The sequence below is a fragment of the Trichosurus vulpecula genome, chromosome 1, assembly GCF_011100635.1.
Source record: "Trichosurus vulpecula isolate mTriVul1 chromosome 1, mTriVul1.pri, whole genome shotgun sequence".
NCBI classification, from domain to species: domain Eukaryota; kingdom Metazoa; phylum Chordata; class Mammalia; order Diprotodontia; family Phalangeridae; genus Trichosurus; species Trichosurus vulpecula.
The window spans coordinates 283338919-283362080 of record NC_050573.1 but is presented as its reverse complement, the minus strand read 5'-3'; the positions used below and the strand labels follow the sequence as shown (position 1 = coordinate 283362080).

General features: G+C 34.6%; 1 protein-coding gene across 1 annotated transcript in view; it reads left to right on the top strand.

The window, feature by feature from the left end:
- The window catches only part of ARFGEF1 (ADP ribosylation factor guanine nucleotide exchange factor 1), a 168887-nt gene that overhangs the window by 80698 nt on the left and 65027 nt on the right, over nt 1–23162 (top strand). The window contains exons 11-22 of the mRNA XM_036753413.1: nt 2790–2889; nt 2988–3127; nt 3230–3338; nt 5241–5442; nt 6837–6948; nt 7303–7508; nt 7592–7676; nt 15601–15772; nt 18440–18591; nt 20487–20615; nt 21291–21449; nt 21739–21889. Coding sequence (XP_036609308.1) covers nt 2790–2889; nt 2988–3127; nt 3230–3338; nt 5241–5442; nt 6837–6948; nt 7303–7508; nt 7592–7676; nt 15601–15772; nt 18440–18591; nt 20487–20615; nt 21291–21449; nt 21739–21889 — 1717 coding nt within the window. The remainder of the gene's footprint in view (nt 1–2789; nt 2890–2987; nt 3128–3229; nt 3339–5240; nt 5443–6836; nt 6949–7302; nt 7509–7591; nt 7677–15600; nt 15773–18439; nt 18592–20486; nt 20616–21290; nt 21450–21738; nt 21890–23162) is intronic.

Here is a 23162-nt window from a genome sequence, read left to right as displayed (position 1 = left end):
TTGTCATTCCTAATGTTAAAATGTTTACATTGGTATCCTAATAAATATATGTTAAAATGTATGGAAGTACACAAATATAAACATAGACTTGTAAGGAAAAGTGCTAAGCAGTTCCCTGATAGATGCATCACTGTTAAATTACCACACGATACATACCTATTATTTGTTAACTTCTAAACAACTTAGGGCTAGCTGTGGGTAGAATGTCAGGCTGGAGTCAGGATGACTCATCTTCCTGAGTTCACATCTGGCCTCAGACACCACTAACTAGATGACCCTGAGCAAGTCACTTACCCTTTTGACCTCAGTTTCCTTAACTGTAAAATGAGCTTGAGAAGGATATGGCAAAGCACTCCAGTATCTTTGCCAAGAAAGCCCCAAATGGGATCACAAAGAGTTGGACACAACTAACAACAACAAAACAGCTTAAATTTGTGGCCCACAGAGGTTGATAAATGGATTAAATGAGATAACAGACTTGAGTTTGCATGGTGTGGTGGAAAGAATACTGGATTTGAAGTCAGAGGAACTGGATATGAATCTTAACTTTGCTACTTTTAATCTTGGCTTCACTTTTATGTTTCCTTGACAAGTAGTTAACCTTTCTGGGCCTCAATTTCCTAATCTGTGAATTGAAGAGGTTAGATATTTCCTTCAGCTCTAAAATCTATGATCCTATGAAAGGAAGGTAAAGCAGAACTTAGGAAACAGAAATAGGAAAGTGAGAAGCCACATTCATCTAGTTCAACCTGTACTAGAACCAAGAGTCTTCTCTGTGATATGATCAACAAACCACCATTGAGCCTATACTTTCTGTGAAGGAGAATGTACTACTTCCAAAGGAAGTGTGTTTGACTTTTGGATAGGTTGAAGAGTTAAGAAATATTTCTTTATGTCAGGCCTAAATATTCCTCTTTGCAATCTTATGTATTACACAAAGATTAAAATTTTATGAAACAAATAATTTTAGTGTTTCTTTAAATACTAATGGTGTTACGAACATAAAAATAGGCAACTTTTCCAGAACTCATTGCATAAGAGAAGTTAATTAATGGTCATACTCATGTATTAAGTGAAGTGTCTTGCACATTGTGCACGCAAATCTTTTTAAATTTGATTTTGCTATGTAGATGAAATAGCCCAACGTTATTGCATAAAACAATTCTTTACTAGTTAGTGCAATTTGGTTTTCATTAAACAACAGTGATATTAAATTCAGCAAACATTTATTAATTGTGTACTATTTGAAAGGCACTCTGCTAGGAACTGGCTATATAAAGAAAGTAATGATATAGTGCTTACTCTCAGGGAGATTGTGGTGTTTATTTCCTCAAATTTGTATTGTGTGATGATTTTCCATAATTAAAAAAGCTGCTTAGAAATAATTGATCCTCTGAATTATAGTTTGTTTTCTTTAAATATATCCCAAGATTATTGTGCATCTCCCAGCTATCCCTATTTAAGTCTCAGTCAACTTGTCTACAATTAGTTTTGAGCTTTAAGAATACTTACCTATAAAACTGAAAATTGGTTCATTAGGCAGCCAACACCTTTTTTATTTGAAGCATTTTTATATGAATTGCAGTGAGACTTTGATATAGATTGTGGGACATTCTGTATTATCCCTGTTCATGGTGATTTTCACCTTTCATTTTTTCTAAATAGTAACTTTTTAGGAAATTAGTGTTCTTACTTAATTAGGACACTAAAAATGCATTTCAGAATTATATTATCAACTACTGCTATGTAGAGATATAAATATTTCTACTACTTATATATTATATTGCTTTTGGCATGAGTATTCCCTTCATCAGTGCAAATGATAACTCATCCATACCATCTCATTGTATGCAATTTTCATTTCGCTGTCTTACTCAACTTGTGGTCTCCTACTGTCTGTAGGATCAAATACAGACTTCTGCCTAGCTTTTGAAGCACTTCAGAACTTAGCTCCAAACCACCTTTCTAGGCTTATTACATGTCACTCAGCATTATGTACTCTGCAATCCAGTCAAATTGGACTTCTTCGTGTTCTTCACACGACATTCCATCTTCTGTGTCTGTGCCTCGATATCCCCCTATTCCTGGTTCCTCCTTGCCTCCGTTTCTTAGAATCCCTAGCTTTCTTGAAAGCTCAGGTCAAGCACTACCTTCTAATATGAAGCCTTTCTTGATGCCCTCAGCTGCTAGCGCCTTATGGAATTACCTTATGTTTACTTTATATATGTATGCGTGCGCGTGTGTGTGCACGTGTTTGTACACATGTTGTTTCTTTTAATAGATTGTAAGCTCCTTGAGGACAGATATTTTCATTTTTATCTTTATATCCCCAGCACCTAGCATAGTGCCTGGCACTAGGTAGGTGCTTAATAAATGCATTTTGATTTATTATTCCAAGTATCTCAATTTCAAAGCTACTCTATGTTGTGCATTCCTAGCACCCCCATCTTCCTTTATCATTCCACCTATGTTCATTTCCAGGAGCTTACTTCATTAGCCTTATTTTAGAGGAATATGCCAGTTTAAGGATCCTTTCTTTGTCTTTTTTTTTTTTTAATGTGTCTTAGGGGCTATAGAAACCTAATGATCACAGGTAGAAATCCTGTTTTTCTTTTGTATGTCTGGGATTACCTTGCATGTTAACTATACTTATCCAGTACTGCTTATTCAGGCTTAGCATGTAGAATGTAAATACCAAAACCTTGTTTGTTTTTTTTTTAAAGAAATGACTCCCTTTGAAGGAACTAGCTGTGATGCATTCCTAAATGTTTGTCTTTCTTATTTATTAGGTATTTTTTAAAGAAATTTTCTTATATATATTGGAAACCTCTACCAGCTCATTTGACCACAAGTGGATGGTTATCCAGACACTAACAAGGATTTGTGCAGGTATTAAAAATAATTCTTAAATATTAACCAATAATTGCAAATAAATTAATGTGTTTTGGGATTTTCTTGTTAAAATTAATACTGTTATGTTTTTACAGATGCTCAGAGTGTAGTGGACATTTATGTAAACTATGACTGTGACTTAAACGCAGCAAATATATTTGAAAGATTAGTTAATGATCTATCAAAAATAGCCCAAGGACGGGGCAGTCAAGAACTTGGTATGAGTAATGTTCAGGTAGGAACTTTGAAAAATACTTATAAATTTTAACTACATCAAAGGAATGATGTCTATCTTTTTGTTTGTTTTTTAAGGGAATTTTTTTCATTTTTTTAATAGGAGTTAAGCCTGAGGAAAAAGGGTTTAGAATGTTTAGTGTCAATTTTGAAGTGTATGGTTGAATGGAGTAAAGATCAGTATGTGAATCCGAATTCTCAGACAACCCTTGGTAAGGTGACATTTCAAGTTACTATTTTGAGTAATATTTTCTGGGTAGTTGAAATTGCCATTAATCTACTCCAGTGAAATTGTATCTGTCTTTAACCTTGTTAAAAGAAACACTTCCACTAATTACTTCTTTGTGTGACTGATCATTAACTTAAAAATTACAAGTCGTCTAATTATCTAAACTAAGTTGTCCTAAATTACCCTTAGATTCATACTTTGATTAGCTTGTTAATATGGAGACATTTTTTATAGCTTAGGAAAAACATTGCAGGACCTTGGACATTTTAGTTAATTTTAATGACCTAAAATATTGCTAACGTGTTTCTTTGGGTGGACCAATTGACTTTATTTAGATTAGCCATTGATCTGTGTAATATGCTAGTGTAAATGTTGTGACATTAGCAAAAGTTGATATTACATTTATAAAATGATTTTTACAGTAAATTGATTTCAAGGAGTTATAAGATTTATGGAAACTTCTAGGAAAAGGTGTATCCCCTCTTTAAGAAATCTCAATATAAAATAATAGGAATTTTAATATGCTTACAATACCATGTGGCAGCCAGAAAAGGTAATTTAATCTTAGACTGCATCAATAGAAATACATTGTTTAGATTTAGAACAGGACAGGTGATACTTATTGTACTTTATTTTGGTTAGAACACTTCTGGAATACCTAGTTTTGTTTTGGATACCACATGTAGGGAGGGGTATTGACAGTCTGGAATTTGTGTAGAAGAGGGTAAGCAGGATGTTGAAGTACTTGAAACCATTTCATTAAGTCTGTCAGTTGAAGGAACTAAGGATAGCTAGTCTGGAAAAGAGAAGATTTTCAGAGACATCTCAGTGGACAGATATCGGAATGTCTGTCATGTGGAAGAGGAATTAGATTGATTTTTGGATTGATTTGATCTGGGGACCTGTGGTTTGGGGCAATAGGAAGAAATTACAAGGAGGGACTTTTCTGCTCGATATGTGGTAGAAATTCCAAGTAATTAGAGCTATTTAAAAAAATGTAGTGGTATTGCCAGATACTCAATTTTAGGCTAGGCAGACACTTGTGAAATTATACAAAGAGATTCAAGCTTCAGGTGGGGGTTGGGCTATATGATCTCTAAAACCCTTTCCAAAAATTCTGTTTGTTTATGACTCCCTTTTTACCCCCTCTTCTCCTTTCCCTGCCCCCCCCCACCTTAATAGTTATAATGGTGATAATGTTAACTAGACTCAAGCCTGTCATTAAAAGTTTAGAATCAAAAGAATATGGGTGGTTCAGTTCAGACCCATGTCTGCCTGCTCAAAGGGCATCTCCTTCCCATGGTGGGTCACTAAGCTTATCAGCACAAAGCAGATGGCAGAAGCATTTTCTGGGTTGACCCATTGAGCATTAACATGCTTAAAATTTTGCTCATGTAAATTGCACATATCTTAACAATAAATGCCTCCTTTAAGGTCAATAGGAAAGTCTGATATTTTAAGTAATTCTTGTGAAAATGTTTTTGTAAGGCAAATAATACTTTTATAATACAATAGTTTGTCTATTTTGAAAGATTTTTATTTTTGTGTTGTATTTCATATATTGTATGTTCTCACTTGTAATTTCTTTCTCAAAACAACTTTTTATAAAACTTTAATTACTTGAAGTGTAGCAATTATGATAATGGTACTTTTAACTCATGCTAATGCTGTAACAAATAGATACCATCTGGTTAACAAGCTGTGTGACCTTGGGCTAGTCACTTCACTTTTCTGTGAGTGTTAGCTTATCTTTACATGGTTCCTTTTAGTTTTAACGTCCTGTGACTTATGTGATTAAGATATTGGGAAAATAGTAACAAAATTCAAAGGTTTTCATAGCATATTTTTGCCGTAATTTTTTCTGTTTTAATGTTCATTTTTGTAGGTCAGGAAAAACCCATAGAGCAAGAGACAAATGAAACCAAACACTCTGAGACAATTAACAGATATGGAAGCTTAAATTCTCTGGATTCTACAGCATCCTCAGGAATTGGCAGCTACAGTACACAGATGTCTGGCACTGACAATCCAGAACAATTTGAAGTCCTAAAGCAACAAAAAGAAATCATAGAACAGGGGATAGATTTGTAAGTGTCAAATTTAATGTGAGAACTTGTTAATTGTTTTTAGGAAGGACAGGCCACAGTACCTCAGTTGGGGGAGTTATAAATTCTGCATGTATTGAATGATCTCACCATCCCTCTTCTTAAACACCCCAGGAGTGGTAAAAAGGAAACTAGTCTGGATCTCAGCTATTTCTCTGGCTACTATAGTGGTACCTTGTTTCCTATACCTTCTCTAATGTAGTCCAACACAGATGATTTTAGTGCATGACTATGTGTGAATTCTGGGATATAAACCTTACATACCTGCAATCATTTATTCGTACATTTTCACATTTTTCAGTTAGCTTAGATCATGTAATAAAGCATTCAACACATTAGTGTGAATGCAGGTGAAGGCTCACTTTTTAAAGTATATAAAAGTGCCTTCTAGATGTTAGCTATTGCTCCCTTCCAAAAATAGTCCCTCTGTCCTTATTTGGGTCGTAAGCCCACCCTTTTGATTTCTAGTTAAAAAAAGTTTTAATGCATTGATCTTATGGGCAACTCCCACTCTAGCAAGGCTAATATGTGTAACTGACTTTAGCCCAAGGAAATCTAGTCTTTCCCATTATCTCTTCTATCTTGCCTGTGTTCCATTCTCTCTAATTTGTCTGCCACCTTGAGCTTACCATGTTGCTTTTCTTCTGTTTACACATACCTGTTCTTCAGATTCTCCACCGTTTTGTTCTACTTCATTCCATTTTTTAAGAGCCCCCTGTCGTACACCTCTGACTATTCCAGCCACATGCTCTGTCAGTTTACTGTGTGCCCTTCTTTGCCTCACAATACCCTTTTGCATTTCAAAACCAACTCTTACTGATTTTGACAACAACCTATAATAACATGTTGATAAAATAGTCCCAATAAATTCAGTGTCTTTCCTTTATAAGCCAAAAACTGTTAGTTAATAAAGGGCAATAGCTATATGAAATTAATGGAATTTAGATTAATTAAATGGGAAGGGAAATTCTATTCTAAAAACACTAGACAAATTGTAAATCTTTATCATCTTTCATATACTAAAAATTTAAGGCTACTGGCAAACAACATTGTTTCCCTCTTGATATAGATCAGAAAATAGTCTATAGCATATAAAGAAGAACTATTCAGTACATTTTCTGTATTAGTTGTAATGATTATCTGCCTGTAGATGCTACTTGTGGTCTTGGTGTAACATTTTGAGGCTTTTTACCATGAAAGGAATAAAAGTGACATGGTACGACAAAATAGCCTTTACATGATAGTTATCGGATATTGTGACCTAGTTCTTGTGTTGCTGAGTTCCTTTAGAAAAGTAATTTACTGTAGCTTGAGATTTTTTCAGAGCATATGTAAGGTTTTCTATTTTTCACGTTCATATTGCCATTAACATCCAGATTTAATAAGAAACCAAAGAGAGGAATACAATACCTGCAGGAGCAAGGGATGCTTGGCACTTCACCTGAAGATATCGCTCAATTTTTACATCAAGAGGAACGATTAGATTCTGTAAGAACAACAGTTTACTTCATTCTGACTTGTTTTGGGAAGCTTTGGTTTAAATTAAGTTTACTTAGTATGTTATAACTGTTTTAAAATGCCAACCTTTGCAGTTAAATATATGTAATCCAAAAATAGCCCAAATATAGTTAATCATTTTGATTTTTAACCTCAGAATATTTCCCTTGATATTTTGGAATATCAGTTAAATTTCATTTTGGCAGATATGATTAGCAGTTATTTTCATGCTTCATTGTAATAGTTTGTAAGGCTTATATTTCTTTTATTGTAAACATTAGAAATGACTATGACAAATGTCACATGGTTTTAATATGCCAAATTCTATTTTTGTTTATACTTTAGACTCAGGTGGGTGAATTCCTGGGAGATAATGATAAATTTAACAAAGAAGTTATGTATGCATATGTGGACCAACATGACTTTTCAGGAAAGGACTTTGTTTCAGCCCTCCGCATGTTTTTGGAGGGCTTTCGTCTTCCAGGAGAGGCTCAGAAAATTGATCGTCTAATGGAAAAGTTTGCTGCAAGATACTTAGAATGTAACCAAGGGTAGGTAAGATGATATAATTTATAATTACATAAAATTATAAAATCAACCAAAATTTGTAATGTGGTTCTTCATTATTTTTCAGACAAACCCTTTTTGCTAGTGCAGATACTGCCTATGTTTTGGCTTACTCAATTATCATGTTGACAACAGATCTTCATAGCCCACAGGTATATTGTTTTTCTAAGTTAGTTTTCCAGTAATCATTTTAGAATAAAAGGAGTTTTGAATGTGATCCTATGAAATTTTGACTTATTTAAATCACCTGCTTAAATCACTATTCTGTTTAATTCTTGTTCTGATCTGTTCTATTCCAGTTTGTCTTTGGTCTAGAGGAAAAAAACTGGAATTTACCCAAAAGTACATAACAAAATTCATGGCTCTCTTTCTTACTGTTTACATTTTTGTCCAAACTATTGGACCAATTTGTTTTTAAAATGAATTTCCTCATTGCGTTCCTGATTGTTCTCTTTAGCCTTTGTTTCTCATCCACAAAAAATCTGTAGTGAATTTAAGCACTTATGATTGACTCAAAAATAATTTGTAAAAAGTACAAAGTAAATTTTAATCCAAATTGAATATTGCAGATGAAGGCATTTGAGATTGTTTTCACATTTTTGCCACTCACTTGCCATAATATATAAAAGTATTTTTACATTAAAAAATGGTAAATGCTATAAAAATTTAAGGTAGTTTTGCTGCTTTGTGATTCTGTGATTTATTTTCTCTGATACTAATGATGATAGTACAGTGATAATAGTTTGACTATATTATATTCCATTTTCAAAAGTGGACATTTGTGAAAAAAAAGATTATTGGTTTTAATTTTTTTCCACATTTTGCTTTAAATATTCATCTTGTAGTCTTAGGGCTTTGGTTCTAGTACACAATGAAATCTTTGAATGATAGTCTCTGCATTAATTCTCTCTTTTTAAGAATTTCTTTAGAACTTTTTTCTTAAAAATAGTCTAATTTTTATCCTTAAGGTAAGCTAGTACATTAAATACTGCATAGTAAATATTTTTTACTTCTACATTGATTTCTCTGATGAACCTGAAGCACTGAGACTTATTTAAAGACTCCTTTATACTCTTTCTCCCTTGAGTGAAGAGATTAGAGATCTGATACAAGATTGTCCTACACCCATTAAATTGGTAGCATTTTTCTCCATTATAGACCCTGTGTCAAACATAAGTAGGGCATAACAGAAGGATTTCTCATACTTTTTACATTTGTAAAATTTCTCCCCTAGGAAGACTACTTTATTAGGAGACAGCATTGGGCTTTGAATGAATCCTTTCCCAAACTCATCACATTTCCCATGCTTTTCACCAAGTGGATTTTCTGCTCTTCACAAACTTTGAATTTCTTGGGAAGTGTTTTCATTTTTGAGGATTTGATCTGATTTCTTTGACATGATATGAGCTTTCTGGTGAAATGACTGTTTTATAACAAACATTTCTTTTGTCCTCTGAAAAGTTCTAGTCCAGTGTTTCATTATGGTGGAGGTGATCTGGAGTTTTTAAAGATTATACCAGCCAAACAAACATAGACTCCAAAAGATTCTATGAAGCTCTAAGGATTTTCCAATGCTTCCTTTGGCAGACATGGTCTGTTGTCCAAGAACCAGTCCCACTCTGGGTATGGAGCCCTTTAGCACCAGATGGCTGGCCACTAGCCAATGAAATTTTTGTCCATAGCAATAGGGGAAAAAATTACAAAATGGCCTTCCATCTTCTATAGCTTTCTTTTTTTTCTGCAGTAGTAGGGGTAGAGTGGTGGAAAAGACTGTGGCAGATGTCAAATACCTTTAGTTTCCCACAGTTCCTCTTACCACGAAAAGGTGCGAAGAATTATACAGTTCTTAAGTCCTGATAAACACCACTTTGATACTCTTTGATGTGTGGTCTTTGTCCTATTTCTAGTGAGTTGATATGCTCCTGGAGATACTGAATCAGTCCATATGGACATTCTCAGTATAAATGAAGCCAGAGAACATACATAAGTTGTAGCTAAATGGAAGAATGCCTCTCAGGTTCTTCTTTGAGAGGCAAGTGAAGGAGTTGGCAGTTTGTTTTAATGTGCAACCAAAGGCAACAAAAAGCATCATTTCATGGGATATTTCTTGGTCATGTTATCTTGCAGTACTTATGCTAACTGTAAGCAAATAAACCTATATAAAGATAATTTCTGCATATGTGGCAGCAACTCTAGGTGATGGATAAGAGAAATTCTATTACGAATTCGACAATATTCCCCCAAACTAAATCAACATATAATTTAATACTCAGTTACTTCAATACAAAAATCTGTGAAAAATGGAGGATGGCAAAAAATACTTTGGAAAATAAAATTCATATTTAATAAATGAAAGAAGCAAAGATATGTAGATTAACCAGAAGCTCTATGTTTATGTATTCTAAATATTTTCCATCAAGAGGAATCACATAATATTAGATGTTGGGAGCAACATGACAAAAAGTGAAGCGGATTGTATCTAAACAAACATGAAAACTCTAATTACTGGTTCTCTGGTCACTTCAAAATAATAAGTTGTGTTCCTAGGATGGTAAGTCCATACAGAAGTAGATCGACCCATCTGGGCATAGTTGATTTGGTCATGGTTCCAAAGATTGAGGGAGGCAGGATATACTGACAGCTGCAAGGCAGCTTGTGAGAGGTAGCTGGGAGGTGAGAAGTGAAGGGAGGCTGGGTGGGCCTGACCTGTCACTCCCTGCTGTGGGACCACAGTGACAGATGAAAGAGTAAAGAACTCCCAGGACATGATCTCTGCTCCTGTTGACATGTGGCTGGTGAAAAAAGGGCCAGAGAGTAGAGAGAACAGCAAACAGAACATGATCCACCAGCATTTCTATACCTGTTCTTATCTTTGAGAGTAGAACTGCTATATTTAAACACTTTAGCCTCAGATACAACAATACATTGAATAATCCCCATGTATTTGAAGAAGTGGCACTTAGTAAAGTAGAGCAGCCAGACCTGACCAAATGCATACCGAAATTTGTCCTTTATATAAGTATTTAAAGGTACTTAGGAATCAATTTGAAGACATATCAGAGGAGAAAATTCAAAACATACAAACAAATGTCTAGAAGTTTGGTTTAAAAAAAAAAAACAATCTCAGGAGCTAATGACCAGTATTTTGCTTTTTTTTATCTCTATAAAATCTTTTAAAAAGTTTGGTGCAGTCAAGCATATTCATAATATAAACATGAAAATATAACAAGTAAGCTTTGACAGGTGATTTTCTATACTTGAACTCTTCATAATCATAATTATAATCGAAGTAATTTAGAAACCATAGGATCTTATCTTTCCATTATAAATAAGAACAAAATGCAGCCTTATATCTTGTCAGATAAGGTGTGTCTCCCATGCATATGTTAAAAATCAGAAGATTCTGTAACAGATACAACCACAAAAATAAATTAATCTGCATATACTTGCTATCTACATATCAACATCAAACTATTTATAAAAAGGAAAATAAAAGCTTATTGAATGTGTTTGCATTATAATGGAAGATGATCTACATGGAGTCAAATTAGAAATCTTTTGATTGGGACAGTCTTAGGTCACTTTATACCAATCTCAGTAAGTCCTAAAAAATACTTTAAAGCTTCCTCATCCAAATCCATTGAAAAGAGATCCAGCTAATAATAATAATCATCCTCACTGGAAAAAAAAAGATTTAAAAAATGCACATTTCCCAGACTAAGTAACCAGTAAATCCAGTACAACTATGTGTATTACATATGTATGTGTATACACACAGACACACACATTCAGACACAGTCAATGAAATGTTCAGAACCTTATGTATACTACAGGGAAAACTCGTTATGATCTTTGTAGTTCTTTTCCCAAAATAAAAAAAAAATAGGATATTAAGCCTTCCAAGTGATTTTAGATACTAGCTAGGCCAGTCAGTTATTTTATAAAATGAGAGGGAATTGAATAAATGGCAAATATAGTTACAGGTAATAGTTAGCATTGATATAACCCTTTAAGGTTTGCAAAATTCTTTTATAAATATGGTCTGATTTTATTCTAATAATCACCCTGGGAGGTAGGTGCTATTATAACCCCTATTTTACAGATGAGAAAACTGAGGCATACAGAGGTTCAGTGACTTGCCATAGGTCACACAGCCAGTAAGTATCTGAGGAGGGATTTGAACTTAGGTTTTCAACACTCCAGGCCCAGTGCTCTCTCCATTATACCACCTAGCTGTCATAATATTCCATTAAATCCATTGGACTTACGTCTCAGTGATTTTTCAAGCTAAGGTCTCTCAGTACTTTTTGTTCATTGATTTTTCCCTCCAAGATTATGCCTCGTATCTGTAATGTCTTTACATTCTGTGGCTATTTTCTTTCACTTTCTCAAAACTTCTTCAAAATCACTTATCCAAAGTGATGTTCTCCATTTCTTTGTCTAATCAAGTTTTCCTTATACACCTGAAAAATGAGGGAAGAGATGCATACATGTTTATAGTCTTTTGCTTACATACATGAACACCTAGATTTGAGATTTATGCGTTTCCCAGAAATCTATTTGGACATAAATGGGCTTTGGTACCCCACATGCTGGGCCACAGAATATAGACTAGGACCATTTGTCTGGAAGGTTGAGGAAAGCAGATTTTAGATCAATATGAAGGAAAAACTTCTAGTAATTAGAGTGGTTGAAAAGTATAATAAGCTTTTTTTTTTTTTCATAAGGAATATAAATCACTTGTCACTGGATGTTTTCAGGTTGAAGCTGGATTTTTCAGAGGTGGACTAGGGATGACCTCTGAGGAATTTATACACTCGTAAGCTTTCATCATTCTGCTAAATGAGGATTTATATAGTTGTTTTTGCTTTTTGATTGCAGATCTTTTTGACTCCTGAACTAATGTTGCTGAGCTATTAAAAATGTATCTCCTAGTTATTTTCTTCTTTTCTAGTGAAATCTAGATTTAAATTTATTTCCTAATACCCTTATAGCAGAGATTACATGGCAGTAGTTGTTTTTAGATTGGCTTTTGATTTTATAGATATGTTTGCCTTTGGGTTGTTTTATTTGTTTACTTTTTAATTTCTGTTTACAGAAAAAACTATATTCTCAGTTATAAAAGCTAAATAATGATAGTATCTAGCCTTTAGTCACATTTTGGGCTCAGACTGATATTTCTAGTAACCTCTTTTCCTTTGGTGATACTCTTATTTATTTTATATATCCTTCTAGCATATTTTAGGTTGCCTTATGTGCTTGCATATACATACATATGTTCTATTAAAACATTCTGTGGAAATGTTTAAAATTCTTACAGTTCATTTAGCATAATGACTCCCACATATCTTATACCTATTATTCACAACCAATTTTGAGATTAACAGAAAATGTATGTAAAGCACTTTGAAATATTATAGTGATATATTAATATGAACTTATTAATTGACACAGAAGGTATAGGTCACTGTAGTAGGAACTATTTTTTTTCCTGTATATTTGAAGATGGCAGTATCCTCTTCAGTAAGATTGGTTTTATCTATGAAATAGAAGAAAATTCAGTAACACTAAATAGCTTCTTCTGGCTGCTGCCTTTTCTCCATCTGTACCACTTGAACTAGCATGATCTTTGGGAATTAGAAAGGTTAGCTGTATTTTCTGGCCTGTATTCTTTTTTAAATGTGTGAAAATTATTTATAAGAATATATATCATTCTATTTTGTCTTCCCCACTGTAGCAATAGTTTTCATTTTGCGCTTAAGTGTTTATTTCACCCAAAGTAGTAAACCACTTTCTTAGTTCTCAGATTTGAAATTTAGATGAATTCTAACAAATTAGTTATTCATTTTTCAAATGTTCCTCTTCTCTGAACATGTTTATAGAGTACTGTATGTGATATAATTAAAACTTATTTATTTGAGCACTATTTAATTCAAGCTTTATTTTTGGTCTTTATTTAGTCTCAGTACTAACCACTCTGGTTTGGTTGGAGCATTGGGTACAAACTTATTTTAAGATCCTGGGGACCCAGAAGTAAGGCTATGGGTTTTCCTTCCTTTTCATTCTCTCGCTCCTTCACTGTACCCTCTTTTCCCCTTTCTCCCCCTCTCTCTGACCTCTCCCCCACGTACCCCCATACTCCTCCTTTTATATTCTCTAAAGTAATTTAGTTTTCCAAAAAGGAAATGCACTTTTTCCATGATAGAGACCACTTGACACCAGGCTTATGGGTTTCTAGCAATAACTGTGGTCCTTCCTAATCCTTTTGCCTTCTTAAATATTTTCTCTTTTATTTTTGTTTTCCAGATAGGATTTTTTTTTTTTAGTTTTTATCAAAACATTAAGGACAGCTTGTTTTCCTGACTTTCCCTGCTCCCCCACTCCACCAGTTTTTCTTTATATTACAATGTAAAGAGCATCTTTCAAAATTGTGTACTAAATTATTCTGTTCCCTCGTCCTGTGTTAAATAATAATAATTTTTAAAAACCATACATACTTATATTGTAATTAGTTTCTTCTTAGTTACTGCTGAAAGCACTCTCTCCTTTTTCCCTGATTTGCTAGAACCATTACTTTGCAAAGAGTAAAACAAAAGTAATAATGTTCTGTGAACATTATCATCTTTCTAACTTTTTAAGTTTTGGAAGCTGTTTTACAGTGCTTGATTTTCTTATATGAACTCTCCTGTAAATTTTATCTTTAGCCTTATCTTTAGAGAGATGATTTGCCATCCTTATCAAAGAAATTAAAATCCATCATCAAATTCTTTTCCTTTGCTGTGTATCCCTCTACCACAGTTTGTATTTTGTTCAAACATTTACTAGGCTTTTCTTGGACATTCTGTGTTTTGTTTGGTAATTGCATACAAACTTCTTTTCTTTCATCCCTCTATATTTTGTTCCCAACATGTAATCTGCCTAAAGATTAGGTTTCCATTTTAGAGTTTTAGAAGTTATTCTAAGAGAAAGTTCATTTATGAGAAAGTATAGCAGATGATTACACCTTGCTACTGCTTTTCTTTCTCTCCCACCATTGTTGCAAATTAGGGCTACTTCTAATTGTATCTAGCCTTTTAATGTCTTCTTTGTTTCAGAAAATTACACATTTTACTTTTTTTTCTGCAATTTATGTAGTTTTTTGGACTCCTGATTGATTGTCCATTAGAGTCATCTGGTTTTATGGCTGTACGGGTTCCCAACTATGGTTGATGGGGCTACCATATACAGCCTAACTTTGGTTCCAAAACTTTATCCAGGTATGCATAAGGTCCTTTTCACTTAGAGCACATTTAAATAGGAAAAAAATTTCACAGGATACCTTGTCCCAAGTCACCTTTTGACACTTAATTGTCCCTTTGATATTTCTCCTGTCCTTAAATTTCATGTATTTTCACCTTTGCTTCCACTACACATGTGCTTTTTTAAACTCTGTGTTTTTTTGGAGCAAGGATTAGTCTTTTTTGGTATCCTTTATCCTTCTAAAAGTGACCTTGATTTAATATTTGTAAGAATTTTGAAATTCTTACACATGGCTTCCCTGATAGCCATTTCCATTCTCTCTTTATCCCATTTCCCTTATGTATGTTGCACATTGCCTTGTATCATACTAGTGTAGGACTACACATGTCTTTCCAAACCCACCATATTTGTCTTATACTTCATCTAACATTTAGTCAAACAGTATGGTATAGTGGAAGGAGTCAGAAGACCTGAGCACTGGTTCTGACATTCATTATCTGTGTGACTGAGGGTAGTTTACTTTACCTCCCTAAACCTCAGTTCCCTTATCTGTAAAATGGGAGGAAAACTTGTACTACCTGCCTTGCTCTTGTGAGAAAAATATCGTAAACTATAAAGTGATAAATAGAAAGTTGGGTAGTTCTGTCTCTGTCTAATCTTCCTATCTATACACACAAATTATTCTTGTTTTGTTTTTCCATTCTTATGCATGGATGACTGGACATTTTCTCTTTCATGTCTACAAAAGTGTTCAGTTTGTTGATATTTGAATTTTGCAAAATATAGGAAATTTTCCTATCTTAATTTTCCTTATTTTTGCCTGTTTTTCATGTTTAGGTAAAGAATAAAATGACAAAGGAACAGTACATTAAAATGAATAGAGGTATCAATGACAGTAAAGACCTTCCTGAAGAATATCTGTCAGCTATCTATAATGAAATAGCTGGAAAAAAGATATCAATGAAAGAAACAAAAGAACTAGCAATACCTACAAAGTCAAGTAAGCAGAGTAAGTACCTGAATTAGTCAAATGTTGATTGTTAGTGGGGAAAAAGGTTCTTTATTATATATGATGCATAAGTTCTCCCTTGGTCTATAATAAATTACTGCAATATACCTCATTACATGATAGATACTTATTTAACAATGTTTATAAACCCCTAAGGTCAGTCTGTATGACAGCATGATGTTGAGGCCAAATCAGACAGAACATTGCTAGGTATGGGAGAAAACTGATATTTAGAAACAGTCAAGATAAGCTTGGTTGGCTTAGGTAGCTAGACTTCATAATCATGTTACACTTGGAATTGTAGCTTCTGCTTTAGACCAGGGATCAACAGACTGTGGCAGGGGGGCCAAAACAGTGAACTAAAATTAAACTTTATTTAAAAATGTAAAAGACATTCTCTGCTCAAAATCAGGCAGTAGGCAGTAGTTTGCTGACTCCCTCACTAGGCACAGATCAGTCAGCCAATCAGGTAGCATTTCTTTCTTTTTTTTTTTTAAGAGATTTTTTATTTTTTGTTTTCTATTTTTTTATTGTTTTGGAAGGGAGAAGGCAGGGCAATTGGGGTTAAGTGACTTGCCCAAGGTCACACAGCTAGTGAATGTGTCAAGTGTCTGAGGTCGGATTTGAACTCAGGTCCTCCTGACTTCAGAGCCGGTGCTCTACTCACAGCGCCACCTAGCTGTCCCCTCAGCTAGCATTTCTAATCACCTGCTAGGTTCTAGGCACTGTGCTAAGCACTAGGGATGCAAAGAAAGGCCCCAAATAGTCTCTGTTCTTAAAGACTTTACAGTCTGATGGGACAGAGACAACATACAAACAAAATATATACAGGATAAATTGGTGTAGTCTCTGAGGGAGGGCACTAAGATTAAAGGGGATCAGGAAAGGCTTCTTGTACGAGATGGGACTTTGAATGATAATTAATGAAAGCTTGGAGGCTGAGATGAGAAAAGTAGAGTGTTGCAGCCATGAGCTACAGCCAGTGAAAGTGCTCAGTCAGGAGATACAGTGTCACATGTGAGTAACAGCAAGGAGGCCATTGTTACTTGGTCTCAGAGTATGTAAGTATGGGAGTAAGGAATAAGAAATTTGGAAAGTTAGGAAGGGGGCCGGTAATTGGCTGGAACATGCTTGTGCAGAAAAGGATGATGTGAAAACCAAGTACCTAGGCTTGAGACTGTGTGAGGTGTCAGACATGGACAAAGCGAATGAGGTGTAGTAGAATCAGGCAGTTCTGAAATGTGAGGTCTCTTCAGAGCCAGAAGATAGAGATCGAGGTGCAGGAGCATGTCCTGCAGAGTGAGGATAAAGTGATTTCCAGATTTCTAACTCCTGTAGCAGACTCGTCTCAGTAGAATACTTGGAAACAAAAGAGCTTACTGGATTCACTTTATTCCCTATGAAATTTTCTTATCAGAAAAATAATTTTAACTGGTCAGCTCTCAAAGAATCATACAAATTATTTGTATTCTAATCTCTCTGTGCTTTCCATGAGACCAAAAACTGACAAAAAAGTTGAAATTTCACGCCTTACATCTGGATCAGTCCCCATCTTCCTTTCTTCATTTGTTTGTTTTTGGTTTTCTTTTTTGTTATAAACTTGCCACAGATTCCAAGAACTGTCATGAACACATTGACACTTTACAATTGTTTCATTATATATTGAAGGAGCTTCACACTTGCTTGTTTCTTAGTTTAACACTTGTTAGAGGCTCAGACTGGAACTAGAAAATGGTTTTTCATGTCTTTTTCTATCCTTCCCCAAACATAGGTGATATGACAGAAAATAGAGATACCTGGAAAATTCCAAGTTCTGTTTTATAGATGAAATAGTGCTTATGTGATCTCAATACTTAAATTCTATTCAGAGACGAAAAACAGAATGGAAAAAAAGTGTTTGGATAAAAATGTCAAGAAGATACTCTCCAGCTGCTTTTTTAATTCCCGAAAAATGAGGGGGTAATGTTACAATGATGTCCAGGGAACATAATTAGAGAAGGATAATGCAGGTGATGGAAATAGGGAAGTAATTTAAGACTTTGAATTCACAAACTAGAAATTTGCATTCAGTAGGAGATAGTAGGCAAAGAAAAATGTTGAACTTGATTGGCCATTAACGTTTTACTTGGGGTTGATAATGATTGTCAGGTGCTATAGTTATAACATGCTTAAGTATTTCGACTTAACTTTTCTTCTTTCAACCTGTATTTTCCACACAAATATAGACTCTCAGCCTCTTCTTTTTCATATTCTTCCTTCTGGCTCTTCTATAATATTCTCAAAGGGCTCTCCTCCTGCCCTTTACCATTCATTACCTGGAAATGTGTCATCAGACTCATAGAAATTGGAGGCAAGATGGCAATAGTGGTGCATTGAGACACCAAAGCACCCTGAAACGCCTTCATTACTGTACATTTCTCGACTCCCAGAAAAAGAGCAAGCATGTTTGGGGTGGGAAAGCAATTTTCCTTTTAACCAAATGCTCTTTGCTCCCAGGCTTAACGTAGGAAGCTTATTCCTGATTCTCAGACTTTTTCCTCTAAACTGTTACTTTATTTACTAGTAACCATTACTTTTTATGTTGTAAATAAAATGGTAACTGGTAAAAAAGCCGTATTTTTAATTTAGCACCATTAACTATGCATATATAAAATGCAATTATTGCAGATGTAGCCAGTGAAAAGCAGAGGAGACTTCTGTATAATTTAGAAATGGAACAAATGGCTAAGACAGCTAAAGCTCTCATGGAAGCAGTAAGTCACGTTCAAGCACCTTTTACCAGTGCCACTCATCTGGAACATGTGAGACCTATGTTCAAGGTGAGAATTGTTAGTGATTTTTGATAATAAGATACGTTTTTATATTATTATACTTTAAATGCCTTGAATAGTAATCAGGAATAATGAATAGATCTGAAATGCTTGTTATATATAGCACAGTGCCTGGCACTTGGTAGGCAATTAATAAATGCTAGTTGATTGACTCTAGTGATTCAGAATTTATTTTCTTTAACTTATACTTTTGTCTCCCATTCTACAGCTTGGATAGACTCTTGACAGTCTGTTTTCTCAAAGGCATTTTTGTTTGTTTTTAATGCCTTCCTTGGATTATTTTTTCCATCGATTTTTAGGAACTCCTAGGAACCTAAGGAAAGAATATGTTTTTCAGACATTCTTTCAGTAGGAAAAAGCAGTTAGCTTTAACATGTGAATGGTTGGCAAATGCCTGCAATTGCAGAAACCTTTGAACGTTATTCTTAAGTGAAAGTGTATTCTTATTCTATATGAAAGCTTCTACTACTAATTGCCCCATATCAGGAATCTTGGCTTTAAACTTTCCTAGGGGCTCCTAGGAAGGGATTTAGGTTATATTTTTCCCCCTTTGCCATTTTTTCTCAGGCATCATTTGAAGAGCTTTCTCTTCAGACGGGGAGACAAGTGTGGCCAAATGGATAGTGCTAGACTTAGGTTCTGCCTCCATCACTTTCTAGCTGTGTGACCTGGAGCAAGTCAATCAAAGTCTTTAAGCTCATACAGTGGGGATACTACTATCTACCCCGCAGGGCTGTTGTGAGGATCAGATAAGATCATACGATCAAAGTACCTTATAAATGTCAATCCTTGTTTTTATCCTCTCTGACATTAGTAATAAGTTTCATGACAGTAAAACATGTGGAAAGACTATTGCAGGGGGCAGTGATCACTCTAGGAACTCTATTGTAAATCGAATGAGAAATAGACTGAGGACTCGATACTGTTTTGGATCATTACCATCTATCCAAGTTTTTGTCTGACATTCATTTTCCTATAGTGGAAGTAGTATTGATTTTAGAATCAGAATTCTTAGGTTTGATTCTCACCTGACAAGACTCATCTATGTTATCCTGGGCAAATCGCAGATCCTCGGAGCCAAAATAAGGGCAATAATATCTACTTGCAATATAGGGGCTATTGTGATTTTAAAAACAGCAAAACAAAAACATTTACTTTAAAGCATTATAAAAATGCGAGCTCTTACAATTAATAAAATAAAAATGAAGTGGGGATATACCTGAATTCTGGGCAATTGTTTTTCCCACTTCTAGGCTAAAATTCTCTGTTGGCTTTCATTGATCTAGCTATGGTAGATTTAATCTTTTAAAAGCAATTGTCTAAGCAAAACAGGTAACTTTTTCAATATATGAGGGAATAAACCTGAAATTTTGTTCAGGGAGCAAGTTTAAGAAAAGAAAATAATGCAGGCAATGAAAGTATAAGATGATTGAAAGCCCTAAAATTATTATTTGGGCATTTGTGAAAATCTATGGGATACTTTGGGGGTGTGGGAAGCCATTTGTTAGAAAAGATTTTATTTCTTTGTACAACAGCCATTAATGTTTTACTTGGAATTATTTTTTTTTCAGCTGTTGCATTTAAAACAAATTTAAGTATTTCACTTACTGATCTCAAAAATAGGTTTCTCAGCCCTTCTACTTCTGTGGCCGAATTAGCTTCAAAATTCTCCAATTTTCTGAAACAGCCTAGCAGAACTCATTTTGCCTTGAGTGGCATTTTCGTATTATAGTCTCTAAATTTTAGTTTCATTTTCTTTATTCAGAATATATTTTAGAGTTTCTCAGACATTTTTATGAAAATCAGTGTTTTATCATCATACAGTAATGGATGTATAGACAGACTGAATTTCCAAAACATGTTATATTTTTTAATTTTTCTAGTTGGCCTGGACACCTTTTCTGGCTGCATTCAGTGTGGGCCTACAAGATTGTGATGATACTGAAGTAGCTTCTCTTTGTCTGGAGGGCATACGATGTGCAATCAGAATTGCTTGCATTTTCAGCATTCAGGTAACATGGAATATTTTGATATGTTTGACTTATGTAGTCAGCCTGAAAATGTTATTTATATCATTAATATAGCGCATAAAGTATAATTCTTCTTTGTCTACTGTATTTGAAAATGAATTAAGACTTTATGAAGTTGCTTCAGTTGAGTGAAGTTTAAATTAAAATTTCCACTAAGCTTTGTTCTGTGATTTCTATTGCTTCGATTCCAATGTGTCTCAAGATCATGAGGCTTGATGGAAATTTCTTCTTCCAGAGAATATAAATATTTCAAAGAATGTTTTCTAAGTTTTTACTACTATGTGGTATTACTGAATATTTTGTTTAAATGTGTCAAAAATTTTAACATTAATATAGTGTTTCCAGATTTATACATCACTTGATAATCTGATGTATATGTAAACATAGCTCTTCTCTGATAGAAACAGGCACTCTGTGTCTTGGGTTGTTGTTGTTTTTTTTTTTTGAGGCTGTACTTTTATTCCTGTATCAACTATGTGTGTGTGTATTTGTGTATGTATGTGTGCATGTATGTATACATACATATATGATCTGAAACGTGTGTAGGTGGGCACACACATACATATTTGCATCCACCTCGTCCAGAAGTTGTTTTTTTTATTATTTCCATCCAACTACTTAGTGGTCTTTCTCTGTTTCTCTTTCTCTCACTCAAAGCTTGAAAGAGATGCTTATGTCCAGGCACTAGCAAGATTCACTTTGCTCACAGTGAGTTCAGGTATTACTGAAATGAAGCAGAAGAACATTGATACAATAAAGACACTCATCACAGTGGCTCATACAGATGGAAACTATTTGGGAAATTCATGGCATGAGGTATAATTAGTTTATTGTTGTTGTTATTTTTGTTAATTTTTTGTTATTATTAATTTATTATTTATAATGCATTTTGTTTTATGAAATGCGTTGGTGTTAAATAGTTAAACAGTGAATGTAGCTGAAATACTTGAAGGAAAATTTATTTTATTTGCAACAAATGTGAGATACTATAAAAAGTTACAGCTTTTTATAGTGTGGACTTAGATTTTGTTTTGAAAAATCATTGCCACTCCCATTTAAGCTCTTTTCAGGATATTAGTTTGTTGTTTGTTTGTTTATTATTAAGATTCTGAAATGCATCAGTCAGCTGGAGTTGGCACAGCTAATAGGGACTGGAGTGAAGCCGCGCTACATCTCTGGCACCGTCCGAGGCAGAGAAGGCTCTTTCAGTGGAACAAAGGATCAGGCTCCAGATGAGTTTGTGGGCCTGGGACTAGGTGAGAATTTTCTAACTAGTTTTTTTTTTTTTTAACTGAAATGTGTTTTTCATCTTCTAATTAAGAGTTACTTTCTTACAGCTTTAAAATATCACCTGAAGAGTTTTGTAAAATGCCTTGTTATCTTTCTTGTGTAATGAATCAGGATGAATAAAGAGGGGGAAAAGCTATCTGCTCAGCTCTCAATCATACGTAACCCTTGCCAGTGTTGCTATCAGGCCTGTACCTAGGCCTTTCCAGTTTTCATCTGGAAGAACAATAAAAGTTGGGAGCAAAAGACTCAAGAGAAGAGCAGTTTGAGTTAGACAAGATCATGGAGTCCTGTCAGGAAAAGAAGGGAGCCCAAGAAATTATGTAGCCAGGATGGAAGAGAGCAGGTCTGAAACTGGAGGAAAATTGGTTTTAAGGTACTGGCGACTTACTTAATAAACAAGAATGTTTACCTTGTCATATTTTGAATTGTAACTTTGTATCCTGGGAATTTTCCCTAATTACTCATAACCAAAAAATCCTAGAAAACCCAAGTGGATTTTGTGTTTGTTTAAGCAAAGGGATACAGACTAAAATTGCATTCTTGATCCAAGGTTGGACTTGCAATGGATAATTCCTCAGTGCCACTTGTGGCACTGAGGAAACAAGTGGACCGGGCTGTCCTTGGAAATTGAGCCCAAATTCTTAAGAGCCACAGTAACTGGCATGTAAGACCTAAGAACTCCACCGACAGAGGAGCCATGTGCCAACAGCTTGGTGAACAGAGGTGGGAATCCAAAGCCATTGGACAAATGCTTGGTGACCTTTGTGGAGAACTGAAAATCCATTCTAGCACAAGAGTAAGGTTCTAGGTGGTAGCTGGAGCTCTAGGTAATATGAGAATGATTATGATAGCAAAATCTAGATGAACAAACAGTCGCAACAACCATAGGAGGTCCAGAAAGAAGTACAGATGCTCAAATTAATTCAGAGTACAAGTACTTGGAGTTTTCACAGACAGAGCGGTTCAGTTCAAGGATCTGTGATTTCATCAATTAGGGTCTTCTTACACCAGTACATATTGTAGTCCACTTTAGTGTAAATTGCTTTGCCTGAAAAAGTTCCTCACCCCGTGGCCAGCCTTCTAGTAATAAACTTCTTCATACTTAGGTTTTTGGAGAACCACTTGCTCTTTTCATTTTGCTATTTGTTTAACACTTTGTCGAGACATCAGAGCAGACAATCACAAAGTATATGGGAAGAGGACTTCTAAACAGTAAGGTGCTTTGGAGGGGCATTTTCA